Genomic DNA, 25,772 nt, shown 5'->3' with positions numbered 1-25,772 from the left:
TCGGAGAAATTAGAAAAACTTTATAGTTGATACAGTTCGTGCAGTGTTGACTATTTTTCGAACGTTTTTCCCAGTGATAATACGATGTAGGTCAGAGGTTTAAGCGATTTACCCGCTCTCTACTTGTTTTATGTTTATTTTATTTTGAAAAACTATGCGTCATTTCCTCGGTAACAGAGCATTGTACACACAAGAAACTTGTCATATGCTATAGTATAGTGACTACAGTTTCGCGAGGACAATCACATGCGATAATTTTATGCGTTGTCTTCTTTTTTAAGCAGTTCGCTTGTCGAAACATCTTATCTATCAGTTTCTGGAGAAATCTGAGATATGTTAAGAGGAAATTGATTATTTCTCGATTAATTAATAAAAGCGATGGAATTAATGGTGTAAGTTTTTGAACAGTTCAATTGGAGCTTCAGTAGAATTTGAAGCTCTAATTAAACAATCAATAATACAATAGTATCACCAGTACAAAGTAAAAACTTACGCGACAGCTACAGTTGTTCCAAGACAATACCGAGTGGTTAACGATTCGAAGATATGTATATATAATCTACTAATTGTCGCGTTACCGACAAGAGTAATAAACCTAAAACGCTTTTTCATAATATACTCTGACATTGACTGTAGCCTTAGTCCACCATCTATCACCTTTTCCTTTCAAATCCATTATGTCCAATTCAGAAGAAAGTTTTCGAATTTAACATTGTATCACACATGTTCAGTCTGCCAGTGAAAAAGTTCACATAAGGATTAATTTCAATTAGATTACTTCAATCATAAATTGGAAACTTCCTTTCTTAGTCGATTGCTTGTCTACAAAAACAACAAATCGCGACAATAGATCGTTCGTTGCCTCTAAGAAGATAAGAATTAATGTGAGTTTTTTTTTTCGTTGCTGATGATAAAAGTAGGTTTTTTCCTGTGGAAATTTAACGCAATAGTTTCATATGAGATCGAGCTAAGATAAAGGTCGGGCTACTGAAATGAATGAAAAATTAATGTTGCAGAAGTAAATGTTTAATAAGATATAATAAGTGATCTTACATTAAATCTTCGACGAATCGACCGTAAGAAAATTTCTGTTTTTAGGCAGTGTCATGTACGAATATGAAAAATTGTTCGAATTAAGAAACACAACGCAATTTATTGTTATTATTGTTATATTGTTATTAGCGCCGTCATTGATAATAGAAGGAACATAACTTCCATGTATAATTCGATAAAGCTTCGTTTTAACAAGAGTTCATCTGCCATTAACTGAGAATTCTAGATAATTAGTTTATCCTATAACTCGTTAAATATGATAATGGCAAAGTCTACAATAAACTACACTTTTACAGGATGTTTCTTTTCGATGCAATCTTAAGATGAATGTGTCTTCGTAAAAATTTTTTTTATCCAACATTTATTAAACAAAACTTGAAACAATTAAAAACTATCTACAAAGGCCCCGTGTTAATTATTTGTTAAAATATTGTATATTATTTATTGATTTTATAATATATTTTTTTTCTTGTATTCGTTGACGCGTTGCAAGAGACACTTTTGGAAGCGAATAAAACTACCTACATCATTTCATCTAAATAGTTAAACAAGAATTAAATACTGCTATAGTGACCATGAAGTAATATTAGGGAAGTGACAATGGTTGAAAGAATTTCTCGTGTGTAAAACTATACTAAATCATATTTAAAGTTTTTGAAAATGTCGATTCTAATTTAATAAATCTTCAGAGTGAGTAATTCATGCAAACCGGATTAAAGTGATCGTTGCAATTATGAAACATACAGAACATTGCACCACGTCTTCTTTTAATTAAGGAATGCAAAGTTGATTAAAATGATTGACAAATATACAGTAAATCTCTAAAATTGAAATTACCAATGTGCTATAAGTAAAATTATCATTTAAAATGCGCATCATAGACATCGATAATAATACTGCTAAAATATCTCAAACTGTAGTTCAGAGAAGGTTATAAATTTATGGAAATGTTCATTTTTAAATATAAATAAATTTAATTTGTAAAAGACAGTAGACAAAAGCAATGAACGAGACAAAATTATTTCAAATATGTTATAATCAACTTTTCAAATTCCTTGACGCGATGTAGTGCGTAAAATACATACATGTGTAATACACAAACTAGTGCTTAGGTAATTAACAGAGATACGCATTCGAGAAAATGAATACACAACAAATGGTCCTCCACCAAGGTATTTAACGAATTATACTAATTAATAATATTAATCAAAGGTAATACAATTAAAAATTGTCATAATAATATGTAATGCTTAAAAGAAAACATGAATATTACAAGCATAAAATAGACAGAGTAGCGCTTAATTTTCACATATAAAACTGACAAGTGAGCTAATTTATTAAATGCAAAGTGCATCGCAACGAATCAGCAAAGTGCGATATTCACATAAAAAAAGCTTTAACGACTAAGCAACATTGATAAAAATATATCTGTAACGCGTGTCTCTTTTATACGTCACAGTTTATTTTATTTTCATCTTCACTCCTTAGCTGTTATTCGATTTTTTGAAACTTTGAAAATGTTCCTCAAAGTTTCAAAACAATTTATTTGAATTTGTTAAGTAACTATCTGACGTTCCAATTCCAGTGTTATGAACGTTTAGTGATAAAATAGACCAATGATATTTTATTTATTTCAAGCTTAAGATACTGCGGAAGGCTTTTAAGTCGCTTTCACGTAATCCTTTTTTCGTCTTATTCAATTATGTTCGTCTATTTCATTTTATAAAAGTTTACATAGTTTACGATATGGCTCTTGCACAACTTTCACTATCTGTGATGTATAATTCTTATATTTTGTACAGCATACATGGTATTCAAAAAAGAATTATATTTAATTGCATATGGATTAGATATAGCTGTCGTAAAGTGTCATCGAGTATGAATTATACTATATCAAATATGAATTAGTTAATTCAAACGACCAGTTTGTTTACTTATGAACATAATGAATGACATACTTTCAACGAATCCACAGAGAATTAAATATAATACCTTTCATGTAATGAGAAATTAAACTAATAAAATGTACGATCCATTTCTTATTCCAATGCGAATGAGGGCTTATAGTACCGGCCTGAACGAGAACACTTAATGATTAATTAGTTGCTTTCCTTAAAGCTAAAAGCGTCATACGTGACGGAAGCAGTGAAAATTAAACTTTTATAATAAAAAAAAACTTGCTTTACACGTCTTTAGATTTCGCAATCGCTAGTTATACCAAAAGTAACAAATTACAATTATTTACGACTTTGACAACCTTTTTTTATCGTGACATTGAAATGTCGTTCATATAAAATATTTTAAATAAAAATAGATCGCTAACAGAGCCCACTATATCTGTATAAAATATTATAAAAAAACTTTTCATGCTTATAGCTTTTACATTAATATTTATCATCTGTTGTCGACTAATTTAATTTAAATGGTTTTAATGTTTTACTTATGCTTTTTTCTCTGCAGTCTCAGTTTTCAAGTATTTTTTCAATCAACCAAAATCTTTCGATAACGCGAAAACACTCAGTTGCTTTAGTTAATTTAATAAATAAGACAATTAAACAAGTACATAGTAATGTAGTCGATAACAAATGCCTTTCCACATAATTATAATGTACTGCTTAATTATACTTAATTATGAATAATATATTATTCATAATTATATATATAAATAATGAGTATATCATGGAATAAACTCATGAAATTAAGAAAGCATACGATGCAAAAAATAATATACGCTAAATAACTTTTTTCCATCCACTGCTTTTACTTCCTTTCCGTCTTTTCATGGTGCCATTCTTTACCATACGCATTTTCGTTATTTACTCTTAGAAAACTAGCGTACTTAATATATTTTTTTATATAAATCTAGATTTAAAAAATCTATCTTGCGATCTAATTGGTAAAGAAAAAATATCACCTCGTGGCAGAAACACCGTTTCTCTATGAGCCCACTTCTTCTGGTCTGGCCAACGGCGCCTTGGACTTTTCAGTAGTGACCGTTGTAGTTGTAACTTCGAGGTTTGCTAAGTCAGCCGCAGTTAGCTGTAAAAGCAGAATTTTTATTTTAGTAATATAACACCGAAATGTATAGCTTTTCAAGTAAAAATGAATATTTACAAATGAAAACATTAGAAAATGATGTTAAAGATATTTAGATGAGAGAAAGCAATGGGGTGACAACATACATCGTTCCAAGTTAGATGCAAGATAATTCTGTTATGTACATAAATGCCCACATTAATTATGTTTTTTTTATACAGTAAGCAGCACTGAATTTCGAATATAAACTTGTATAATTTTGTAAAAAAATATTTCTTTAATGTTACAAACAGTATATACGAGTTAAAATATTATTGTATTAAAGCGGAATAAGAATGAAAGCAAACAGTTCCTAAAGCCTCTAAAAAACATTTTTATTGGAAAAAAATGTTTGCTGTTTTCATTTTTTAATTTCTGACCTCGACGCCGGGGGGTAATGTGATGGTGGCAAGTGTCGTCGTTGTTTCGGTGCCACTGGTAATTTCTCTCTCTACGGTTGTGCCTATTGGAAGGGGGTGAAAAAAAAAATGAAAAACACAGAAACACAAATTACTACAATATAAAATTGAAAAAAATATCTTATAAATATAAGCTACATTACAAAATTAAAATAAATTTATCTAAGATATAACAGTAATGATGTGGCTAAGTGGATTTCCAGACAAGAGCTGTCAGTTTTTATTAAATGAAATCGATTATTTATCAAGTTTCGCTAAAAATCTTATACAATGAAGCCTCTTTTTTATCTAATTGTCTAATATTATAATCTTTAATTAAACAAAAATCTATCTATCATGACGCCTATCAGAAACTCACTGTTAACTTGTTCAGAAGCATTCTGGTTCGTAGTCTGTGTATCAACATCACCGTTGGTGGTGATTCCATTGCTCGAAGCCTGTTGCGATATGACCGTCGTCGTCTTGACCACAACTTGCTGATTTTGTGTCGAAATTTCCGACGTACGTGACGTTACTTCCATTTTCAGACCTGCCAATCGATTATGAAGATCCTCTGACGAAGTGGCATTTCTGAAAAGTGAACTGTTACTGCCAGTAGCATGGCGAGTACACAAAAACAGAACAACATAAATATAATTGACTACAATGGATGGGTCCTAGAAGTATCGTTAGCCTATAATCAATTTTCAGTTTTCACATCTGGTACAAAAATCATTAATTTTGTTCTAATATAAATAACTTCAAACAATCGAGCCAAACGTGATTACTAAATATTGATAAACTACTCATGAATAAAATGTATACAATAACTTAAACAAAATAACATTATTTTTAAACAAAAAATAAAATAAACAATTAACTAATGACGAAATAAAACTTCTGTCAAATTTCAAAGAAGCATTATGCGAACTTACAGCAAGTGATCCTTAACGCTGTCAATGGTGATGTCACCAAGCGAGCTAAGATTTTGTGCATCCTCGTCGCCATTGACCTCCGTCGTGTTGACAGCAGGTTTGATGGATGGATCTTTGGGTGACTCTTCGCCGTTTGCTAAAAGACATGCGGAGAGCCATACGAATTTTTCATGTTTCTTTATGATTTTCTAATACGCTCTCTTTACATTTTTTAGTATAAAATCATTGGTGCTCTTTGTCTGTAATTACTTGTCAGCGGAAATTGTGAGTGAATGAATTATATATGCAAAGCTTTGATTACAAATTTTGAGTAACGAGTGGATATTGTGATATATAGAGGTTATCAAGCAAATGATGCAAAATTTTTTAGTTACAGAATATGCTTAATTTCGTAATAAAGTAAGTCAAACTCTCGAATAAAATGAACAGAATGAATAAATATAAAATAAAACAAAATAATTAATTGAACAGGCACAGTTATTCATGCGATATTGACCAGCACTTGTAATTGGTTAACAGAAACACGCAAACCAATACTTGTAAGAGATTAGAAGAAAAACTCACGAGATCCTGAGATACCATTCTCTATAACCTTTGGCACAGCAATAGCCGGCACTTCGTTTTCCGCTTTCTTGTCAACTTCAATGACTTCTTCCGTAGCCTCTTTTTTATCTTCGGATTCGGCTGTGGAAGTATCTTTCTGATCTGGCGCTACTACCTCCGGGCTAGACCTCGCGTTTGGTGGTAAATTTAGAGCACAATGTGCTTTAGTCACTTTTGAGGCAGAGAGTGATATACGCTGCAGCTCTGACGATGAGTGCAGGTACAAAGCTTCTCCAGACTTTGTAAACGTCAGTGATGATATACCACTAACACAATGATATTTCACTAATAAGTACACGTTTTAATGTAAAAAATAAACATTTGATTTAGTGAAGAAACGTACTTTATATCTTCTCTCTTAATCGTAGCTGCATTAAGTTGCCTCCTGAGCTCAGGAATCCCAAGAACGAGACATTCTCCAAGATTAGTCAAACATAGTAAACAAGTTTCTTCGTGAACACCAGATGGTTCGACGGGACACCTAAACTTGGCGAAACCAGTCTTTCTAACTCTCGAACCTTCGTGTGCAGTAAGCTTGTATTTGCAACAAGGTTTGAGAGATGGTAGGTTGAAGATTTTAAACTGTTCTTCGCTAGCTATGACTACTCGGTGTGGTGATGCCATATCTGGGCCTGGACAAATTCCTTTCTCGGCTTCGAAGGGTTCCGGTAGAGGTACGTTCGAGCCGTCAAGAATCGTGATCGCAATTACTGGTGCTCGATGTTTCAACTGAATCTCTTTACCCAAGGTACAACTGACGTCTTCCTCGGTACGACGAACTCCAGCTGGGATTGCTAAAGTGAATACATAGACTGTGCCGTTGTTTGTGCCTGCCCACAGGGTTGGCGTTGTATTTTGCACTAAAATATTTCCTCTTTAATACAAGCTTGGACTTACAATCAACCAAATAGTTTACTATTGAAAAAAACCTACTACTGATGATGTAACTTCTGGCAAAGTACAAACATCTGACCATTGACCCTAGGGCATCATCCACCGGTCTTGCTTCAACTTGTCTCTCAACGGGTTTCACATCTACAGCCGGATCGGCCGTCGGTGATGTTGCTGGACTCGGACTATTTACAGTAAACAATCATTATTACTTGACATAGTTTTTGAAAAAATGAATTAATCATGTTGAAAGATAATTTACTTCTTTTTCGCATCGCTGGCAGAAGCAGCAGATCGAGGCGGACTACCAGCCGTCGTAGCTCTGCGCTGTGATCTTCCTTTCCTCAATCGCCTAAATGATTCTCGCAGAGACTTCTTGAACGATTTCCTTCTAGAAATTGGCGTGTCTCCAGCACCAGAAAGATCTGATAAAACCAAAATAATTTATAAAGTATCGATAAATTAACTTGAGGAACAATATTTTAACAAAGCATACCATTGGGATTGAGTGTACATTTAACGCTGACCGACTTGATTCGAGTGTAGTCAAAAACAGCCAAGCCATGAGCGGTACCAGCTGCCATTAATCCCCATTCACTATGAACAGCAAGGGCAGTAACGGCAGCTGGTGGATAGAGTTGAAGAACACAATGTGGCTGAAAGCCCACGGCAAAGGAGATACTGGCGGTGCGAGCAGGAAGGTGATCATGGCCCTTCCAAATGAAACCATCACGATCGTTCACCACATTCATCGTTACTGATTTCACCTCCTTATTGGTTGCCTCATTGCATATCTTTGCTGTGATTATGTGTCCGGCTGCGCCTGCTATGATCAGGGTGGCAGACATTGGGCAAAGCAGAACTTTCTTGACGGCGAGACGTGGATCGTCTGAGTATGGATCAAATGTACCCACCTGATGAAGGAACATATGTAATTTAACAGAGCTTTTTAAATGTATTTTCTTGTCGAAATGTTATAAACAACGAACCTTGCGGAAAGGTGGCCAATCGTCTTCCTGGTCGTCAGGTGCCTGTTCCAATAAATCGAGATGTTCACCAGTAAATAGCACCGACGAGTTATACTTGTAGAGAGGTGTGAGGCAGACATCCGAGGCATTCCAGAATCGCACTGTACCGTCCTCGTGCCCAGTGAGTAATAACTCGTGCACTTTGGGCTTATCCGGATCGGCGACTTTGCGACAGAGCAATACGCCACCGTCAATCGGCCATTCTTTGTCCGAGTACAGATGTTCCGTTTGAGCTCTGCCTGCTGATTCGATTTGGTCCCAGAGTTCTTGTGGTACATTCGGCACATGTTGCGAGCACGTCACCTGCAAACAAAGAAATTGTTCATCGGTGTCTTCTTGAAGAGCGATGAAGCCGATCGACTGCTAAATGTTGACGTACAGCGCTGGCATGAAGAGAAACGAGATATGGCAAAGCCATCATCTTCCAGTCGGGATCGGTAAGATCAATCGCGACGATCTCTTCCTCGGCAAGAACGATAAGTGCCTCAGGACACTCGACTACTTTGGCTTTCTCATCTTTCTCCTCGTTTTCCTCCTCAAGCTTGCTCTTCGGCAGGATGGTAAAGAAGTCGATGACTTTCGACGTGAAATCAAATACCACGTGCTTCTGATTTTTACCCTCGCGTTTTACTGTGATGGTGTGGCGATCGCCATGTGCTGAGCGCTGCATGCCTCCCGAAAAGAGCACCAGTTCGTCGTCACTGCGAAAAATTAAACAGCAGTTTGAAGCAGACGCTCAAATTTTCAATTGAAGAACGAGGTATGTTGCTATCTTACTCTTCGACAGGATGCACGACAATCTTGGTGATAGCTTTGCAAGGATACGGTCCGTAAGGTGTAGTTGGTGTTGGTGTATCTTCGTTGCCGGGGCTGGCGAATGCGTACGACCCGTCATTGTGCGAGTAGACAAAACGCGACTCGGATACCCAGTGCAGCGACTCGATCTGCTGCGTGGAGACGAAAGTCTGCGCACGCGAAAACAAACCCATCAGCTGACAGTCGTATTCACGCAGATGTGTGTTCGTTCACGAGTGGACACGACGAATTTGTAGGAGTAGTAGTAGTCGCGAGCGAGCGAAGCGAGCGAAGTAGTAGTAGTAGTAGGTGTCCCGCACACAGAGTCACAAGGATAGTCACAAAGCCCACCACGTTCACCGCAGGGACACACATACCACGTTCGCCAAAACCACCAAAGACACAAACAAACAAACAAACGACAGGTCAGAGATTACAATGTGGCGAGTGTGTACGTATGTATGCAAACTTTTAATTGTGAGATAGAAAGTTTTTTCTATATAAGGGTGCTCTCAAAAATGGATACTCCGATTGAGACATTATATTAATTTTTGTGAGGTGATGATGTATTCATTTGCAACTACCATTATTCGCATAAAAGCTACATACGTCAAATTTTCCAAATGAATATCTAGTTTTGAGAGACAATACATAATGGAATCGCTAACGGTTAAAGTGTACATTTGTTAAGCTCTTTCTAATTAAGCTTGTAGAAAGCCTGTGATTTATGAATGTCATGTTTTATCGTTAATATTTGAATATCAACTATAATTACTACGAAAAATAATGAGAAATTTATGGTGATATCATTCATACTCTTGTCATAATAATTTATCTCGTGAACATTTACACGAAGATAACATTGTGAAACGATGAAAAAAAAATTAGCCTTTGTATAAAAAAAAATTATAACCACGTGAGCGATTACGCAAAAGCAACAATAAAACACAAGAGCGACGCAGGCTTTGTATTTATATGGATATGTGTGTGTGTGTGTGTCTTACAAAAGGCGTGAAAAAGCAGCAGTAGCACGTACATATTTGCCACGTGCGCGTGAACTTTTAGTTATTTCTTTTTCTTCTTTTTTGTGTGTGTATGTGTAGTGGTAAGGAGAGGAGGATAAGAGACGTGAATGGTATGAGGAAATAAAAAAAATATATAAAGAAACGTGTCACTCGAGAGGAACAAGAGATATTCACCTGTTGAGCGCCTGGAGTGGCTTTGTTCCATAAGACTATCAAGCCCCGATTGTAGCCGATCAGAATATTGTCTGGGTGGCCTGGCTGCTCGGCTATGGCTTCTACTGGTCCTGGATTGACTTTAAAGTCTTTTGGGACACTGGAAGGAAGCATATCGATTGACAGTCGAATGCTTTATATTCTAGACTTTATTTTGTAGACACTTGGTAATGTTAACAATTGCGATTCATAGCTTGCATTTCGAAAAGAAAACTAGAGATTTCAAACAAAAGTAAAAGTTCAACTCCTCTCTGACGCTGGCTCGATGTTACAACAACGTTCGTAATTTAGTCTGCAAAGCAACAATGGGTGCTTACAAACAACTATGAGAAGCTTTTGAGAAAGCCGTGATTAGCGCGTGGATAAAAATCCGCTTATATATAAAAATGAAAAAGCGAATAATCATCGTTCACTTACTTTTGCATAACCACATCCTGATAGATGATGGTATCGGACATGGTGAAGGTCTTAAGGTTCAATAGGTAGATGTTTCCACCCTCGGTGCCAAGTAGCAAGTGATCGCCATTCGATTCTAGGCACATCGCCGAAATTTTCTTCAACTTGCCCTCCAACGACAGCGATTTAGTCTCGATAACGGAGTTTTCGTTGATCTCCCATAGGTGTAATGAGTTATCGTCGCATAGCGACACCACTCGACCCTGCAGAATTAAAAGTACGAGCGTCAACGTTTGTTTTTGCAGCGCCCTACAAAATACACACGAAGAACCCAGCAAATGCCATTAGAACGATCCAATTCACTTCAGGGGGATGGATTGTAAGACGGTTAGCGCCTCGAGGGATTAAACAGCGTTTGAGCTGTCAGCGACGACGCATTCGCCTGTGTGTCAGTGTGTAAGGTATGTCGCGCGCTTGTAATCATGGGAAATTCAGTTAACGCTGCAGTCTTCATTGGCTACAATTAAGAGCCACGATGTAGATTCTAGCTACTTTGCCATGACGTTTGCTTGGATAATTGCCGCGCGTGGCTAATTGATTCGGATAGCTCAGCTGGTTTGTTCCTGTTAATTAGGAGAGCTAAATTGTCGATTTTTATTGGTTGGGAAAATTCTTAAAGCTCGGATGACGAATAGTAAGTCATACTGTTTGGATTTCCGAGTTCGACTCAACTTTCGTGACTACCGTTATAAGTTTTCTGTACGCTCGTAAACACCTTGTTACCAATGACATCATAGCGCTAGTACGTTGATAAAATACCACTTAAAATGTACTTGGATTCCACGATGAAAGTGTTGGAAAATTCGTACTGTTTTGTCATCAAACAAATCGGATAATCATTAGGTCAATTAAGCAAAGTTGCTGGCATAATTGTGTCGTTTGCCATATCACATCGAGCAAGTTCAACGGTCGTTGCATCAGCGACAGATTGCAGCCGATAGAAATAACCATTCGGACGCGACGACACAATTCGCATTGATATTCGCAAAGGCAAACGAGCACGAGAATGCCGACGCAAACGCCAGCGAAATAGAAACTATTCGGAGCGCAAGCATTTCCCAGTTGATGTAGTTTCCGCGTGCGCTATGAATCATATCACGGGCATTTTACGTCCAGCGCAGGTAATAAAAATGACCCAAGGCGCGCGCGACAACTCGTGTGCGAGCGTGACGTTGTGTGTGTACACGCGATACCGTGAACTCGTGTGCGCGCCGCGCGCAAGGTTGCACTAATTGCGCCGATAAGATAAGAGACACTCTCCACTCTCTACTCGTGCTTTTGGCGTACGAGATTTTATCGCGCGACTCTGTTTGAAAATCCTACAAATGTTGCCCTGGTCTGTCGATGCGCTCGCGGACGCGAGCAAACGAATAAAAGCACGGATGACGCTGGCACGCGCACAGGTGGAGTCGGTGCAGGAGTGCGAAAGGTCGACTCTTGTTAGCGCGCGTGCTTGCGTTTTGTTCCGCGCCAAATTGCACCTTTAATGCCGCGATTATACGACCGAGGCGTGCGCACGAGAATGGGTTTCGTTTGCGAATCGCGGTGCCTTTTCATTCGAGGACGTTGGGGATTTTTTAAAAATTCCAAAGCGAAACGAGACTGAGCTGTGATTTTAATTGAATGCTTGAATAACCGTGTAATTACCATGGGAAAATTTGGAACACTGCGCGTGAATATAATTGCAAATTCAACTTTTCGCATCAGCTTTCATGACATTTCTTTGTAATAGGTTTTACGCGAGTTTCGCACCAAGTTTAATTATATTAATAATTGATTAGCCGCTAATGTTGCTGTTTTCTTGCCTGATCGAAAATAGTTTTTCAAATTTCAACTAGATCAATTTGCTTTTGTAGTAAATTGACAAAATTACGCGACTAAAGCTGACAGCTGAGCTAAGTGTCATAGTTAGGAACGTTGAGTGCGGAGGGGGGAGGGGGTGGCAAGTCGAATAGAATAAGTCCGATTCCTGTACTCGACAATTCAACTTTTGCGAGACGCTTGCAGATATTCATTAAAAGCTATTGAAGGTGGGTGTGAAAAACAAACTTTGCCATCCGAGCCCAGACATAACATATCGCTCACAAAGTAGCACGGAAGCATCTGACTTTGTGACGCGTAAGTTAAGCTTTCGCAATTGGCAGAGATTATATTTCAGTACTCGTTAAAATTGACCGATGGCCGGCTAAACAAATTGCGCTATGCTCGGTAAAACGTAGAGGCTATTCAAATTACAAAATACAAATCGAGGATTTCAGGTTAAATTATTAGCAAGCGCAAGAAAAAGGAAACGGTATAGCACCGTTGGAAAAGCTGAACATCACTGGGCGTTCGCAAGTAATGTAAGTAATCTTTTCATCAAGGCGAACCAATTAAAATGCCAGCATCTCCGGCTCGGACAAGAAAATAGTAACGATGAAGCGAGAGACTTACCTCGTTGGGCAGAGCGATGATCTTGGTGACGGCAATCTCGCCGCTCTCGCTGGCATGCTGACCGTAGAACTCCACTCCTGGCCTTCCGAATCTGTCGTCGCCATGGTCAAGGATAAATATCGAGCGGCGAAAATTCGGACGAGGCGATCGCGCGCGGCCGTGAAACAAAAGTGCATTGCGCTTTGATAAAGCGTTTGATCCTCTGTTTTTTCGGAGCCGCAGCGCACTGATTGCTGCTAACAGTAATTCCCAAGCTCGTTAAGATGCACTAACCGTTGCCGCGATTTTAGCCTTTTTCATGTTTCCCGTGCGAGAAACGAATGCTCCCTCGTTTACATTCGGATAATCGAGACTATAAAATGATTCTCGTTCGCTGGATTCCCGATATTTCGCGGTCGAGCCGTAACGCGCGCGCGCGCGCAAGTCCCCGGACCATACGGCTCGAGCTTAGAACGTCAACGCGAGCGGCAAGCGGTCACGTGGTGGGAGTCGATCAACTCGCTGGTCCTTTCGCCACGCTCTCCCCATTATCGAGCCGCGAGCCAGCTATACGCGCCACGAGCCTGCGCGCTCTTCGAAATCTATGAAATTTACCGCAAACAAATTTGCCAACAGCAATTAATCCGAGAATTTTAACAACCGAAAGCATCTACGAGCTGAGCTAGACTTGATAGTCGGCCGGCGAAAAGCGGCAGGAATAAAACGTGCATGAAAATAGCAGCGAGAGGAGAGCTTGCAAAAAGTGACGGCGGCTAACAGTACACGGCGCACACACGCTCATCTCCATAAGCGGTTCGATAATAAGCAGCCGGCAAATTAAAGAATCATGGCGCCGTAAGATCTGCTGTCCGAAGTCAGCCAGCGGGAAATACAGTTAAGTCGTATCTCGCCGAGCGAGGAAAGGAGGCTTGCTCGCGAGAGCAACAAGAGCAGCAGATGTAATAAAGAAAAGGATACACCTTGATGGCTCCGGATGCCGTGCCGATGACCATCAAGCGCAGGCTCGGGTCCCAAGCTATGGCCGTCGGCTTGTTTGGGAAGCCATGCTGAACCGTCTGCAACAATAAGGAGCACAAGTATACATATACGTGTGTGTCTCTGCCAGGCAGCCAGCGGCAGACGGGATATCTTTATTATCTGCGACCGCGCTCGAGTTGCTTTACTCTTTTTGTTCGGCTGACGCGGGGATCCGCAGCGCAGCGCATCGCTGCGTCGAGCGCCGCCGACACGACTGACCTTTCGTTTGCCCCTCGCGCGGTCCGCTGCTCGCTTCGCGGCGCCCGGGGTGCGAGCAGAGCCTGTGCGATCTCGCTCGTCTAATTAACGTCGTTAACCGTAGGCCGAGCGGCTCTTTGGCTCCGATTGCCCATTGCGCGCCTGCGACGAAAACCTGCTCTCGAGCTCGTTAACGTCGAGAGCGTGCATAAGCTCGTAGTCGCGAGGCTGCGAGCTGAAATTGCGCGGAAAGACTCCTGATTGCGTAAATTAATCCGAAGGTTTTACGGGGAGCGAGCCGATCTTTGGCTCGTCGTCGCGCGCGACGCTCCTACCCGAGCGATCGTGCATCGGCAGCATTGAAGCCTCGAGTCACGAGCCGAGGAGAGGCGCAGCAGACTCACAGCCGTGACCAAGTGACGGAGGAAAGAGGGACAGACCGCGGCTCGCGTCTGTGCGCGTGTGTTTTTTTCCCATTTGGAATGGCGCTGAGCCCGCCGTGGCGGCGAGGACCGCGACGGCGACACTCGCATCGATTCAGCCGCGATGAAAGTGGTCTGCGCGCGTGGGCGCGCGACCGAAAACGCGATACCGTTAGCTTTCCTGCCTATCCTTCTCCCCGCAAAGGCTTTCCTTTCGATTGTCCGTCGCGCGCTACGTGCCCGCCACCATCTCCGCCGACGCTGTTGCATGACTCACCGCCGCGCCGTTGCCGTCGCCGCCGCCGTAGCGGTGGGAGAAAGAGAGAGAGAGAGAGAGAGAGAGCGAGCGAGCGACTCGCCTTTTTTTTTTCGTTTGTCCCGAGTGCGCACGACCGGAGCTCTAGCCAAAGCCGCAGAGACCCGCGCGTTCTCGACTTTATCCTCCGTATCCCGCAGCGCGGACTGTGGCTTTTCATTTATGCCGTTTTCCGTTCGCTGAACACCGGGCTAGGCGACGTTGGCGAGGCCAACGGAAAGCAAGTCGAAAAATAACGACGGCGCGATTCGACGGACTTATCGCGTCGACCGGAAACACTGATCGTTCGATCGAGTTTGAGCTTACTCGGTGCCCATACGAAATTTACGCGCGGCTGTATTTTTCAAACGAGGTCGAAAAGCGTGAGTTGCTGAGAATAAAGCCGTAAATTTTGAGGGAAAACACGCGCGGCAGCGAGAGGCGAAGAGAAGACAAAGGAAGAGGTTTCGCGAAATGGGAGTGGAGAGCATAGAGAAAGGGCCAAGGGCATCTCTGTGCACAGTCTGAAAGCGGAGTCTCGCGCGCCTCGTGCGCAGATCTATATATATACACACCTACCCCGAGAAAGATCAGGTGCTCTTGACCGTGCGCGTCCTGCCGGCGGACGAGCAGACTCTTGCTTTCGTTCCTCTGAGGCAACGAGCGCCCTCCTGCCTTGTTTTCCGTTTTCTTGCGAAGCATGTCGGGGAATCGGTTCGAGGCGACGTCACGTCGGGGACGTCCGACGTTTTCCAAATTTTCCGCGAGGGAGCTCGGAAACGCGGGCGTCGCGTTCCGGTGCAGCGACGAGTCTCGCCCGAAAAAACTTCGCTGCCTCGATCTCCCGACGGCAAATTGTCGAGAGCTGTATAGGCTTGCTGCCGCAGCTGTAATATCGTATAAATAGACATCGACATTGTATATATAAAGTAACTCGAGAAGAATTCCTGGCGCTAAGCGAATCGCGGCAGCTGATGTCACTGACACTAATACGCCACAGAGAAACGGATAAACTCATTGTTTCTTTTTTCTTTTTTAACAATCTGATAGCCGACGAAAGGAAGGTGGGGGAGAGGGGGGGGGGCAACTATCGATTATGCAACGCCCATGTAAATAACAGACGCGGCTGGAATTTCCTGCTCGGCGGAAGTGCATCATAGAAGCGACTTTCTCCCGTGCGTCTATCCGCGTACGACAATGCGGCAGCGACTGCCTTTTGTACGTCCAGCCAGGTGCGGAAACTCGCCGAGGCTTCGCCGCATCGCGATCGAACGTGTCGCATCGACGCGCGAATCGAGCACGATTTTTGGCTCCGAGGGACAAGCCTCGTCGTTGCCCTAGTTGCGCGCGGGCATACGCCGACGGTACGCCGGGCCGCACGCATGCCCGCGGGAGCGATCGATGGATTTGCGCGCGCGGCTGCCGACACGCCGGCGAAACTTTCGTTCGTCCGACAAGTGGCTTGCTTACCAGGAGCGTAAAGCGAGGGAAGGATCGTCGCGCTTCCCCCGCGTTGTCCTCGCAGCCGAGAGACGCGGCGAGCGAAAAGTCAGACGGCAAAGTGCCGGTCGGTCTGTAGGCGACGATCGCACGGCGCTACCGTGTGTAAAGACAATTAGCCTCTGTGCAAACAACGATGAGCCGTGGGCACGAAATATCAACAGGTCAAGCTGTCGCGAGCTGGAACGGCTCGAAGCGGTTCGATACGCGCGCGCGCGCGGCGGAGGTTACGCCGTGGTTACGCCTATGCTAGGCCGCGTACGCGCGGCGCGGAGAAGCCTCGCCGAGCAGCCACGGGAACGCTGCTAGCCCCTTTGCTCTCGCTCTCTCGCCCGGAGCGCGTTTTCCTCGTTACGTGCGTTGCTCTCTCTCTCTCTCTCTCTCTCCCTTGTCGCGTGAATCACTCGACCAAACTCCGACAGGCTCACGGCCGTCGCGGCGAGGCTTTCCCGCCGCGCCTTTCTTTTTCGATTCGCACTGGCGGCGACCCGACCTCTCGCCAAGGCCATCGAGTTCGGTTTCGTCGTTGTCGCGTTCGGCCAGCGCGCGCGATCTTTCGACGGCAGCACGATCGATTGCTGGGCGGAGAAGCGGGATACGCGGTTGATCGGCAGGCCATGCCGGGAGAGAGAGCGAGAGAGACTTGAATTTATTTATCATACCGAGCACGAACGCCTCGACGACGGAAACTTGCGCGCGCGCGAGCACGAGCAGGACGATAACATCTTTGGCGGCTCACCTCCTAGCAGCAGAAACGGGTGTACGGTCACACGCGAGAGACCGGCCGATGCCCGGCTGTACTCCAGTTCGTGCCCGGCGCATTTTGCGATTATTCCTTTTCTTCTTTTCTTTCCATTTCGTTCCCCTCGCCTCGAACGCCGATGAATTTTCGAATGCTTGCGATAGATTGCTAAGCAAGCGTTGCCGGCTAGGGATTTCGCGGCGAGGATGCGTTCGTTTCAACGCAACGAGTGGCTTATTTATTCTCGAAACGCGCGCCAATCGTAACAAAGATCACGCTCGGGGAATTTTTGCGGAATCAGTCGTCGCCGATCCCGCCGTAACCGGGCAATTGGCCGATTTTTCAGAGGTTCGAAAATACGGAGCAACGATAAGAAATCAAGGAAACAGCGCTGATTTCGGGGGAAAGGAGCAACCAGGCAAAACGGCGCGTGCGGCAGCGGCTTACGGTGATTTGTCGGTGTTGCGAGCGCAGCAAACGAGGTGTCGGGTGGTCTTGATAGATACGTACAGCGCGACCGACGAGTGCGTTTTCGTTCTCGTGGTGGGCGGCGATGAAGACAATTTCTCATTCCAAGCTTCGCATTAACAAAAAGAGAATCGAACGGTGATCATCTTTTTGGCTGAAAAGTCCGTTAGAAGGATGTGGTTTCGATCGACTTCTCGTATTCGTTTGACTGCTGCGTGACGCCGGTTTTATCGACGATATTAAACGACTCGCCGGCTTCCAGTTTACTGGGTATTCTCATTTTTTTTTTCAATCGCAATGCAACGAACTCGGTTTTCGATTAATTATTCGTTTTATTAGTTCGTTGTTTGTTATCATTCCATTGTAAAAAAAGAGATCCTGCAGATTTCACAAATCACGAAATTAGCGTGAAATCGTTATTATTACGGAAAAATAATCAAGTATCCCAACAAATTTTTCTTTTTTATCGAGCTTCTAATTTCGAGGGAAATGCGCGCGTGCAAACAGACACATCAACCTATAGTCGAGACTATGAATTATGACATATTCGTGAAAAAACTTTACCTCGGACTGGTTCGAAATTATAATCAGATAATTTCATATGTCAATTGTTTATCAACAGAGTGAGAAAAGCAACGTTCCCGTGGCATTATGAACAAGGGTTTTCATTGAAAGTTACCTACATACCTGAAAAAGTCAATTTTGCACAAGTTCCAACTGCTAATTTAAGAATAACGTCGCGCATGAAATAACAGTGCTCCTTCTTAGAAAAACCCTGCAATCGCAAATGAATCGTGAATGCATCTAAAACCGGAACCGCAAACTATGAAAGCTAAAGCACCCCTGAGGAATCGGAAGACAAAGGAAAAACTTTTCAGCAGCGAAGTCCATAAGATAATAATCGTGAAATTTCTGATAATATATTCAGCTCTATCCACGTTTAATTCTCAATGGAAAATGTGCGCTCGCACGTGTCATTGCCGTTGCGCGCGGAATAGCTCTTTAATTGGGTAGTCTTCTGCTCGGGTGCGCGGATGCGTCATCGATAAAACATTTTCGATAGGCGTGACTCCAAGTATCTAATCGCGAGGGGGACTCTTTCAATCAAGTTCGCTAATCTCCGCCGGCCGATTCGATCCGTTGACTCATCGCTGCACTTAATCATTTGCTATTGTGGGGGAGTGCAATTCGATTTATACTAGGTGGGGATGGAGAGCTCGAGTATTTATTTTTCTTTTTTCACGATTCGAGTCCCACGGCAATGCGCGTCGGATCATACTTTCGGAGATTTCATTGTAACATTCGCGAATTTCAGCGAGGTACGTCAATTTAAATTGGAAATGTCGGCGCGCAAGGTCTACACGGAACTGCTCGAATCGTACTTACGATCGATTACACGCTTTTCTGCAGTCAACGCACAACGCACCTCTCGATAACCGATTACGACTTTCCTGGCAATTCACTTATCCACGCGCTGAGGCGCTTTATTTCCAGTTGTGCGTGCATTTTTGTTCCGATTACAAAGTAGCCGAGAATCGTAAGTCGCGCGAAAGTACAAACGTGAAGGCAATGGCGTAATCCGACATTAGATAATAATGCCAGAGCCGAAGCAGCGAAACCGGCTCGTGAAAGTCGCGGAAAAAAGCTTTGTCAACGGGCCAAAAAGTCGCTGGCCGCGACGACGAGGCGCGCGCAGAAGCAACACGTAGCCCTCGCGCTCGCTGACCGAACGGTAAAGCCTCTCTCGTTAGCCCCTCTCGCTCCGGCGGAATGCCCCTCGCCACGGCAAGCGAGCGAGAGAAAGGAGAAACGCCCGCGCTTGCGCTCGCGCGCGTGAAAATCCGAGAGCGTGAGAAAGTGCGTGCCTGTGTGTGTACGTGTGCACTTGCTTTTTGCATCACACCGAGCCAATTGTGACGTAACGATGCGCATGTGAGAAGCGGGTTAGTCGGTGCGCGCGTATGCGTAAGCAAGTAAGAGTTGTAGCGATCGGGGATTATCTGCGGAGAGCGCGCCTGAATTCGAATTCGCGCGCATTGTCTGGGGCTGCGCTTATCACTGCCGTCTCGTTGACCCGCTTTTCGCTCGAAAGTGGCGCTGCAACTTCGATCTACCTCCGCATGGCGTTCTATTTATTTGGCGCCGTTCCCTCGCAATGCAAAACTACTCGAACGCGGAGCGCGTTCGTTCACCCCTCTCCGTACGCGCGCGCCAGAGATTGAATTTATACATTGCCGCGTGACAGAAGAAAAGACAAAAAAAAACAAAGCGCGGGGAGTCGAACTTTGGTTCGAGGTGGAAATACCTGTTTGCAAAGCTTTGCGAGGCTTTCCCAGAAACCTTTTCTTTTCGAAATGCCTCGCGAGTCGTCGAGCGCGAGAGAGCTAAACAGATTATCCATCGCGCGCGCGACAGGAAAGACGGAAGGGGAAGTTTGGAAAGGGTTGAATGAAACTTCATTAACTGAAGCCATCGGCTTACCTTACGGAAAGCGAACAGGTCTTTTTGCAGCTTCTGCCGTTCCACCGTGGGCTGCTGGCCCTTGCCTCTGATAAACTTGAGCATCTTTTATTCTGGCTCGCTCTCTTTCTTTCTCCGCTCTTCTCTCCTATACGTATCTCTCTGCCCTCTCCCTTTTTGCCTGCCTTCTCGTCGATTTTTGCTCACTCTCACTCGCGTCTCTGCCTCTGCCGTCCACTTTTATTTGTTTACTCGTTTTTTCTTTCTCTCTCCTTTCCTTCGCGAAACGACACTCACTCTATCCTCTCCGGATCTCTGCATTCGCGATGATTTCGACCTGAAACACAGATTTTTCGTTTATAACGCGTTGTACATGCGTGTGGCTAAGGTGATGACACGTGGGAGACCAGCCGCGCGTAAAATAACGCATCAAGTTTTCTTCTTTCGCTTTGTGTTACATCTGATTATTCACCGGTGGCTCGCGGAATATTAACTTTCGTATAACTGCACATTATTTCGTCAAAGCCAAGAGTTTTCTCGGCTACTTTAGTCAGAAAACCAACACAGTTCTGAGAATAGAAGTCTGCGAATACTCTCGAAACTCGCGGATTTTTTTTTTGTTTCTTCAAGAGCGTGTATAGTAATCTGAAACGATATATTTAAAAATTGCTTATCACATCTGCTACTATATGCACGAATTTAAACCAGAGAATTTTCAGAAAACACGAAACAGGACAACCGTCACTGTGCTTCGATATATATGAAAAATGCACAAAAGTGAAAGGTGATTTGTCAACATTGCCGACGTTGTATTTATAGCGCACCGCGAAGGCCAAAAGTTCAGTGGGTGAGTGTGCCGAAAATATATAGTCATTGCACAACTTGTTGCAGCTTGATTGCTTCGTTTTGTTGTTTATCAAAACCACGAACGAGATGATCATCCACGCGCGCGAGAGCCGACACGCTACATCAAAAAAGAAGATAACCTCAAAGTTGCCGTCATCGTCGTCGAGTCCGCGAGATTTCCCACTTGTTGCCGAAAAGCTGTCGGAATGTAAGTATCGGAAAAGGTCTAGCCTGTAAAAAATTCTCTTGTGGATTTTCACGCGGCGCACCAGGCAGTCAAAAGAGGAAAAAAGGGGGGCCGTACCCGAAGTCCATTCCCCCTTCGGCAAACAAGCCACCCCGCGCGCGCAAGAGAGCGTTCACACGCTGCACGTTTCTTCTACCTATGTATTTTTCTGCTGCTTTTCAGAATCGCCAATTCGCCGGCGACATCCTCGTAGCGCGCACAACACTCAACTCAGTTTGGTTTTGCTGTGAAAATGTAACAAATAAAGCGAAAAAATACACAGGTATGATACGAAAACGGCAGACACAGGTCGGGCGAGGTCGGCCTCTCTCTTTGACGATGCACCACTCACACCCACTTCGCGTCACTATATACTGGTCTGTTGCTGCCTCGCGACTAGCTGTAGCTGCCAAGCCGCTTCGAAACACGACGTTCAGACAGAGAGAAAGGACTGCTCGTACCCCTCTTTCTCCATCTCTCTCTCTCGCTTGCGTACGAGCTTTAGGCTAGGGTTTTTTTAGCGTGCTAGCATTGCGGCGTGCCTCTCCTTCTGCCTTTGTTTCCTACAAGAATTTACTTTGGAGTTGACCGTCTTTTTCGAATTTTATTATGAATTGTAGCCTCGTTTTGGTGTTTTTTAATAGACTCTTGATGAGTTTATAATGGCATACATGAGTTGGAGGGAATTGCGAGGTGATATTCATAGCATTTTTTTGAGATAACTAATGTTTTGAAATATGCTAATGCCACGCAAAACAGGTATATATATTAGATTATATAGAAACTTTCAGTAATATAAACTTGAGTGCCAACTTGAATGAAAGAAAGGTTTCAAAACTTTCAAAGGTTAGAAAGACTAATTTTTAATGGTTGGTAGGATGAAATAAACTAGAAAATGGGGAAAAGACTAGTTTTTAATGGTTGGTAGAACCGCAATAAACTAGAGTTTAAGTGCGAAAATTTTTAATTTTCAATATTTTTATCACTAAAAACGCGACATTTTGTTGTTCGTTCCATGAATAGGTGAAACAATTTTAGTGAATCTTGTTAAAAATGTTTTGATAAATATTTTCAATGTGACTCAGAGTTTTTATTCTTCCAATGCTTGAGTAATAAGTAATTTTATTAAAATAGTGATTTCATCAGTAAATAATATAAGTGCAATAGACAGACGTCACTGCCTGGCAAAAAACTATACTGTAGGTATATTCTTAATTCTTCGCAGGTAAGAGCGGCAACAGAACAATGACCTCAATTCATTCTTACCAACGCCTTTACGACACGGCAATGATTTTATTGTTCCTTAATTTTTTTCAATTATCTAAATTATTTTGACCTTTCCGGCTTATGTTTTTCCTATATTCAATCTTCATTGAAGTATCGTTTTTAGTAAGCATTTTTTGCGATGCGTTATATTGTTAGTTTCAAAGAAAATGACATGATTGATGTTTTTTTACAATAATATATTTGTTTTATTTACAATATAAGCAACGTATATACAACAAATTAACTTCAAATTACATACGAATCGCAAAACTTCTCAGTGAAGCTAATAATCTGGCAGGGAATTGCGTTCATACAGCGTAAAATAACGAGATCACAGATCCGTCATACGCAATGATAGTAAAATAGTTATTACATTGTCAGATATCTATAAAACTTTAAATGCAATATACAACAATCTCAGAAGTCTTCTCATGATATAAATAGCATAGTTTCTCAATTAATTGACATCAAAACAATCTCATCCTTGGCAATGTACAAAAAAATGTATTTAGCTTCTAATATCGAACGCATCACAATTCTGATGTATTCCGTGATTGCACATCTTCTTCTTCTTCACTGCAGATAGTGAACATATATTGACGATATTTATTTTGTTGTCTATTTTTTTAAATTAATATTTTTTTCTTCAATAAATCAATACTACATTGTTCTACGAGCTTGCGCTTTGAAATGCACATTTTCAGTAGTCATCAATACTTTGAAAAATGTAAACTTACACTCTCATGTTCAAGTAAGAAGCAACAAATACTCTTAGAATTTTGTTTACGTTTTCTATTGTCGACATGTTTATATTATTTCTATTATCTCTAGCTGTATGCCAAATGTCAGGAAAAGGATATGGTATCACGTGCAAAATCTTAACATCTATAAAAAGAATAGTATTTCATAATTGTCCAAATGGCAATGTGTAAAAAAAGAGTCAAAAATTATTCTTACTTTTACGCAAAAATGGTAGATGATCGTCTTCAATACCGGCTGTTATCGTAACATCTTGGAAGTATTTGCGCTTACGATTTCCATATGGATAATTTTCAAATTTTCTCATACTAGCTAATGTATTTTCTGCTTGGGATAAAAGAGAATACCACTTTATGCTATCATTAAAATAATTGTAAAATATCGGATTAGGTGCTCCAATAAGATCCAATAAAACAAATAGATCCTGTATTCAAAAGTCACTTTAAAAATAAGATAGACTTTGGAATAAAAATTGTAGGGGCAATGTTAATAACATTTACTTACAATTCTATCTAAGTCTGATATATTACTTTCAGTTCCATATGTGTATCGTTTATTGTGCCACTTAGCAGCTAAATGTCTAGCTCCATAAATAGAATCTTTTGGACCCCATCGTTGAAATGCCTCTTCACCATCTAAGAATAGCAGCATTAAGCTAACATTATTCTGTAAACAAAGACTTTCTAATTAAATTGTTTAAACAGTACTATCTAAATAATAAATAAATTGACATGGAAATAATAAATGTAAATGAAGCCCGAACAAATTGTCAACCATTCTTGCCTTGAACAGTAATATTGTAAACCTTTATAAGTATTAAAGAATAACTTACATTTTTTATTGATTTCAGGTACTTTTGCATCACCCTAGCTAGATTAATAAGTTGCATACAAGGTACTGCACTGTCAGTTGCTCCTACAAATTCATAGTCTTTCTCAAACTTAGAATCAAAATGACAAGCTAATGTTAAATATCTATGTGCATTGGGGTTCAATCTTGCAATAATATTTTCAAATTTAAGAATTCCAAATACTGGTGTGTAATCTTCGAATGTATCAGTCTCAATGTCCCAACCAAGATTCCTCATGGTAGATTTAATGTACTGAAATGGTAGAATATTATTTATAGTATTATATATTTTAATAAAATGATTTTTTGTTGTATTTTTGTACCTTTTTTACTTTTTCATGATTAGGACTTCCAACCACACGTGGGATACAAATATTATCCAAGATTTCATTCATATTTCTCTTATCAGTCAAGCTAGCCAAGGTCTCTATTTGTGGCAAACTCAAATTTCGGGCTTCATGGTAAAGCTAAATTATAAAAAAGAATATATAATTAAAAGAGCTATGAAAGCTATAAAGGCATCCAACAATTGATAATTAGTTTTTCTTTCAAAAAGTTTTCACATATATGATAAAAGAATAACTATAAAAAATAACACATTAAAAAAATTTATGTACATAGCCTACTGAAACAACTGTCTGCACATTGCGTAATCAACATAAGCACAGACATAATATGAAAAGTAATGAAACTGTATTCTTTATAAATCAAAATATTGAATCAACAAAGAGAGAAACATTGTTCAATTTGAAATAATACTCATGAATCTTGGAAAAGAATAAAAAAATTCAAACAACATGAAAACTCGTTCACAAATTAATAAACACTACACAAAAATGAATACTGCTCCAAAACGCTACCATCTGTCTCATAGCAGCCATAACCTCATTCCAAAACAACAGAAAAAAAATAAAAAACTAAAACCAATTAAAAAAATGTATACCTTAATCTGTTTGAAAGAAATCCTTCCCGTTTGTTGACGAGGCTGACAACAGGCCGCAAAAATCGGCAGGAACAGAATAATAGTACTCCTCATGTTCAGCAAGAGCTTATTTTCCGTCGTCGTCCTTACGCGCTGGCAGTTGTCGCGCAAATGCTTGGCTTAGAGCTAACTAGCAACGGTCCTCCTCCTCCTCCTCCTCCTGCTTGTTCAGTGACGTCTGTTTTTGCCATTGTAAATGGCAATCGACTTCCTTGGAGAACACGTACACTTATTTTATTAGTTTATTCCCCTGACAAATGGGACGAGAGGGACCCGACTTGTGTGACATCCTCGATTTAGTAGATGTGTGGGTGGATGCGTCAGCTGATCCAAGGGGAGTGTAGCGCCAATTCGAATTGACGCAAACAGGCGCCGAGGGTTGATGAACAGATAGAGCATGGCTTTCGCTAATTTGCTATGTATAAATAATCGCCTTTCTTGCACGTGTTTTTCACGATTTACTTTTCCCTCGTTTGGGAAAATTGCGGAACTTTTGGTAGCGCTTTTTTATCGGAATTCACTCTGTCAATTTTTTAATATAATTTGATGATTTATTCGAGTGCCTTATTTTTCCAAAAACGATCGGTCTAATGCTACTTTGTGAATTATAGGTTATATTCGAGATTTCTTATCAATCTTTATGACTTTGCGGAGTTTCTACATAAAAGTGTCTTTATATCCGGGGGAAACTACGAATTCGTAATCACTATAATTATGAAATTGGCGTAAGACCGCGTTAGCTTTTAAAGCTGGTTATGCATGCTTACCGATTGCTTTAATAAAAAAAACTATAATTTTAATTTCTCTTTGTCGCATAATGCCTCTGGATTTATAGAC

At 41.5% G+C, this 25,772-nt stretch overlaps 2 protein-coding genes across 5 annotated transcripts; both read right to left on the bottom strand.

Moving 5' to 3' along the window:
- Positions 1–197: 197 nt before the first annotated feature.
- LOC131668597 (lethal(2) giant larvae protein homolog 1) lies at positions 198–21,458 on the bottom strand. 4 transcript variants are annotated; one of them, XM_058942906.1, is made up of 18 exons: positions 21,237–21,458; positions 20,029–20,344; positions 13,863–13,960; positions 12,906–12,996; positions 10,434–10,675; positions 9,978–10,116; positions 8,761–8,975; positions 8,363–8,684; positions 7,945–8,286; positions 7,452–7,869; positions 7,218–7,380; positions 6,998–7,140; positions 6,408–6,924; positions 6,026–6,330; positions 5,462–5,597; positions 4,906–5,135; positions 4,509–4,591; positions 198–4,092 (listed from the first exon to the last, which is right to left on the bottom strand). In XM_058942906.1, the coding sequence occupies exons 2-18, from the start codon at positions 20,110–20,112 to the stop codon at positions 3,991–3,993; spliced, it is 3,630 nt and encodes a 1,209-aa protein (XP_058798889.1). In that variant the 5' UTR covers positions 20,113–20,344; positions 21,237–21,458; the 3' UTR covers positions 198–3,990. The 4 variants fall into 4 exon arrangements, with proteins under 4 accessions (XP_058798889.1, XP_058798890.1, XP_058798892.1 ...); XM_058942907.1 differs by having other exon boundaries at positions 8,761–8,948; XM_058942909.1 differs by having other exon boundaries at positions 4,906–5,117; positions 8,761–8,948.
- Positions 21,459–22,561: 1,103 nt separating this feature from the next.
- LOC131668603 (glutaminyl-peptide cyclotransferase-like) lies at positions 22,562–25,401 on the bottom strand. The gene is made up of 7 exons (XM_058942918.1): positions 24,897–25,401; positions 24,277–24,420; positions 23,937–24,206; positions 23,609–23,770; positions 23,303–23,528; positions 23,083–23,230; positions 22,562–22,921 (listed from the first exon to the last, which is right to left on the bottom strand). Exons 1-7 carry the CDS (start codon positions 24,987–24,989, stop codon positions 22,876–22,878), a joined length of 1,089 nt encoding a protein of 362 aa, XP_058798901.1. The 5' UTR covers positions 24,990–25,401; the 3' UTR covers positions 22,562–22,875.
- Positions 25,402–25,772: the final 371 nt, after the last annotated feature.

Source organism: Phymastichus coffea, unplaced genomic scaffold (genome assembly GCF_024137745.1).
Source record: "Phymastichus coffea isolate CEN01 unplaced genomic scaffold, Cenicafe_Pcof_1.1 PCOF00081, whole genome shotgun sequence".
Lineage (NCBI taxonomy): Eukaryota > Metazoa > Arthropoda > Insecta > Hymenoptera > Eulophidae > Phymastichus > Phymastichus coffea.
Note: the sequence above shows the minus strand (reverse complement) of the source record. Positions and strands in the feature narration are given on the sequence as shown.

Coding starts and splice junctions, on each gene's coding strand:
- LOC131668597 (XM_058942906.1), bottom strand. CDS start 20,112: ATGCTCAAGTTTATCAGAGGCAAGGGCCAGCAGCCCACGGTGGAACGG. Junction 12,997..13,862: donor GCATCCGGAGCCATCAAGGT/GTATCCTTTTCT, acceptor TGGCGACGACAG/ATTCGGAAGGCCAGGAGTGG. Junction 7,381..7,451: donor ATGTACACTCAATCCCAATG/GTATGCTTTGTT, acceptor TGGTTTTATCAG/ATCTTTCTGGTGCTGGAGAC.
- LOC131668603 (XM_058942918.1), bottom strand. CDS start 24,989: ATGAGGAGTACTATTATTCTGTTCCTGCCGATTTTTGCGGCCTGTTGT. Junction 23,771..23,936: donor ACCTGAAATCAATAAAAAAT/GTAAGTTATTCT, acceptor CTTTGTTTACAG/AATAATGTTAGCTTAATGCT. Junction 22,922..23,082: donor TCTTACTTGAACATGAGAGT/GTAAGTTTACAT, acceptor CACTATCTGCAG/TGAAGAAGAAGAAGATGTGC.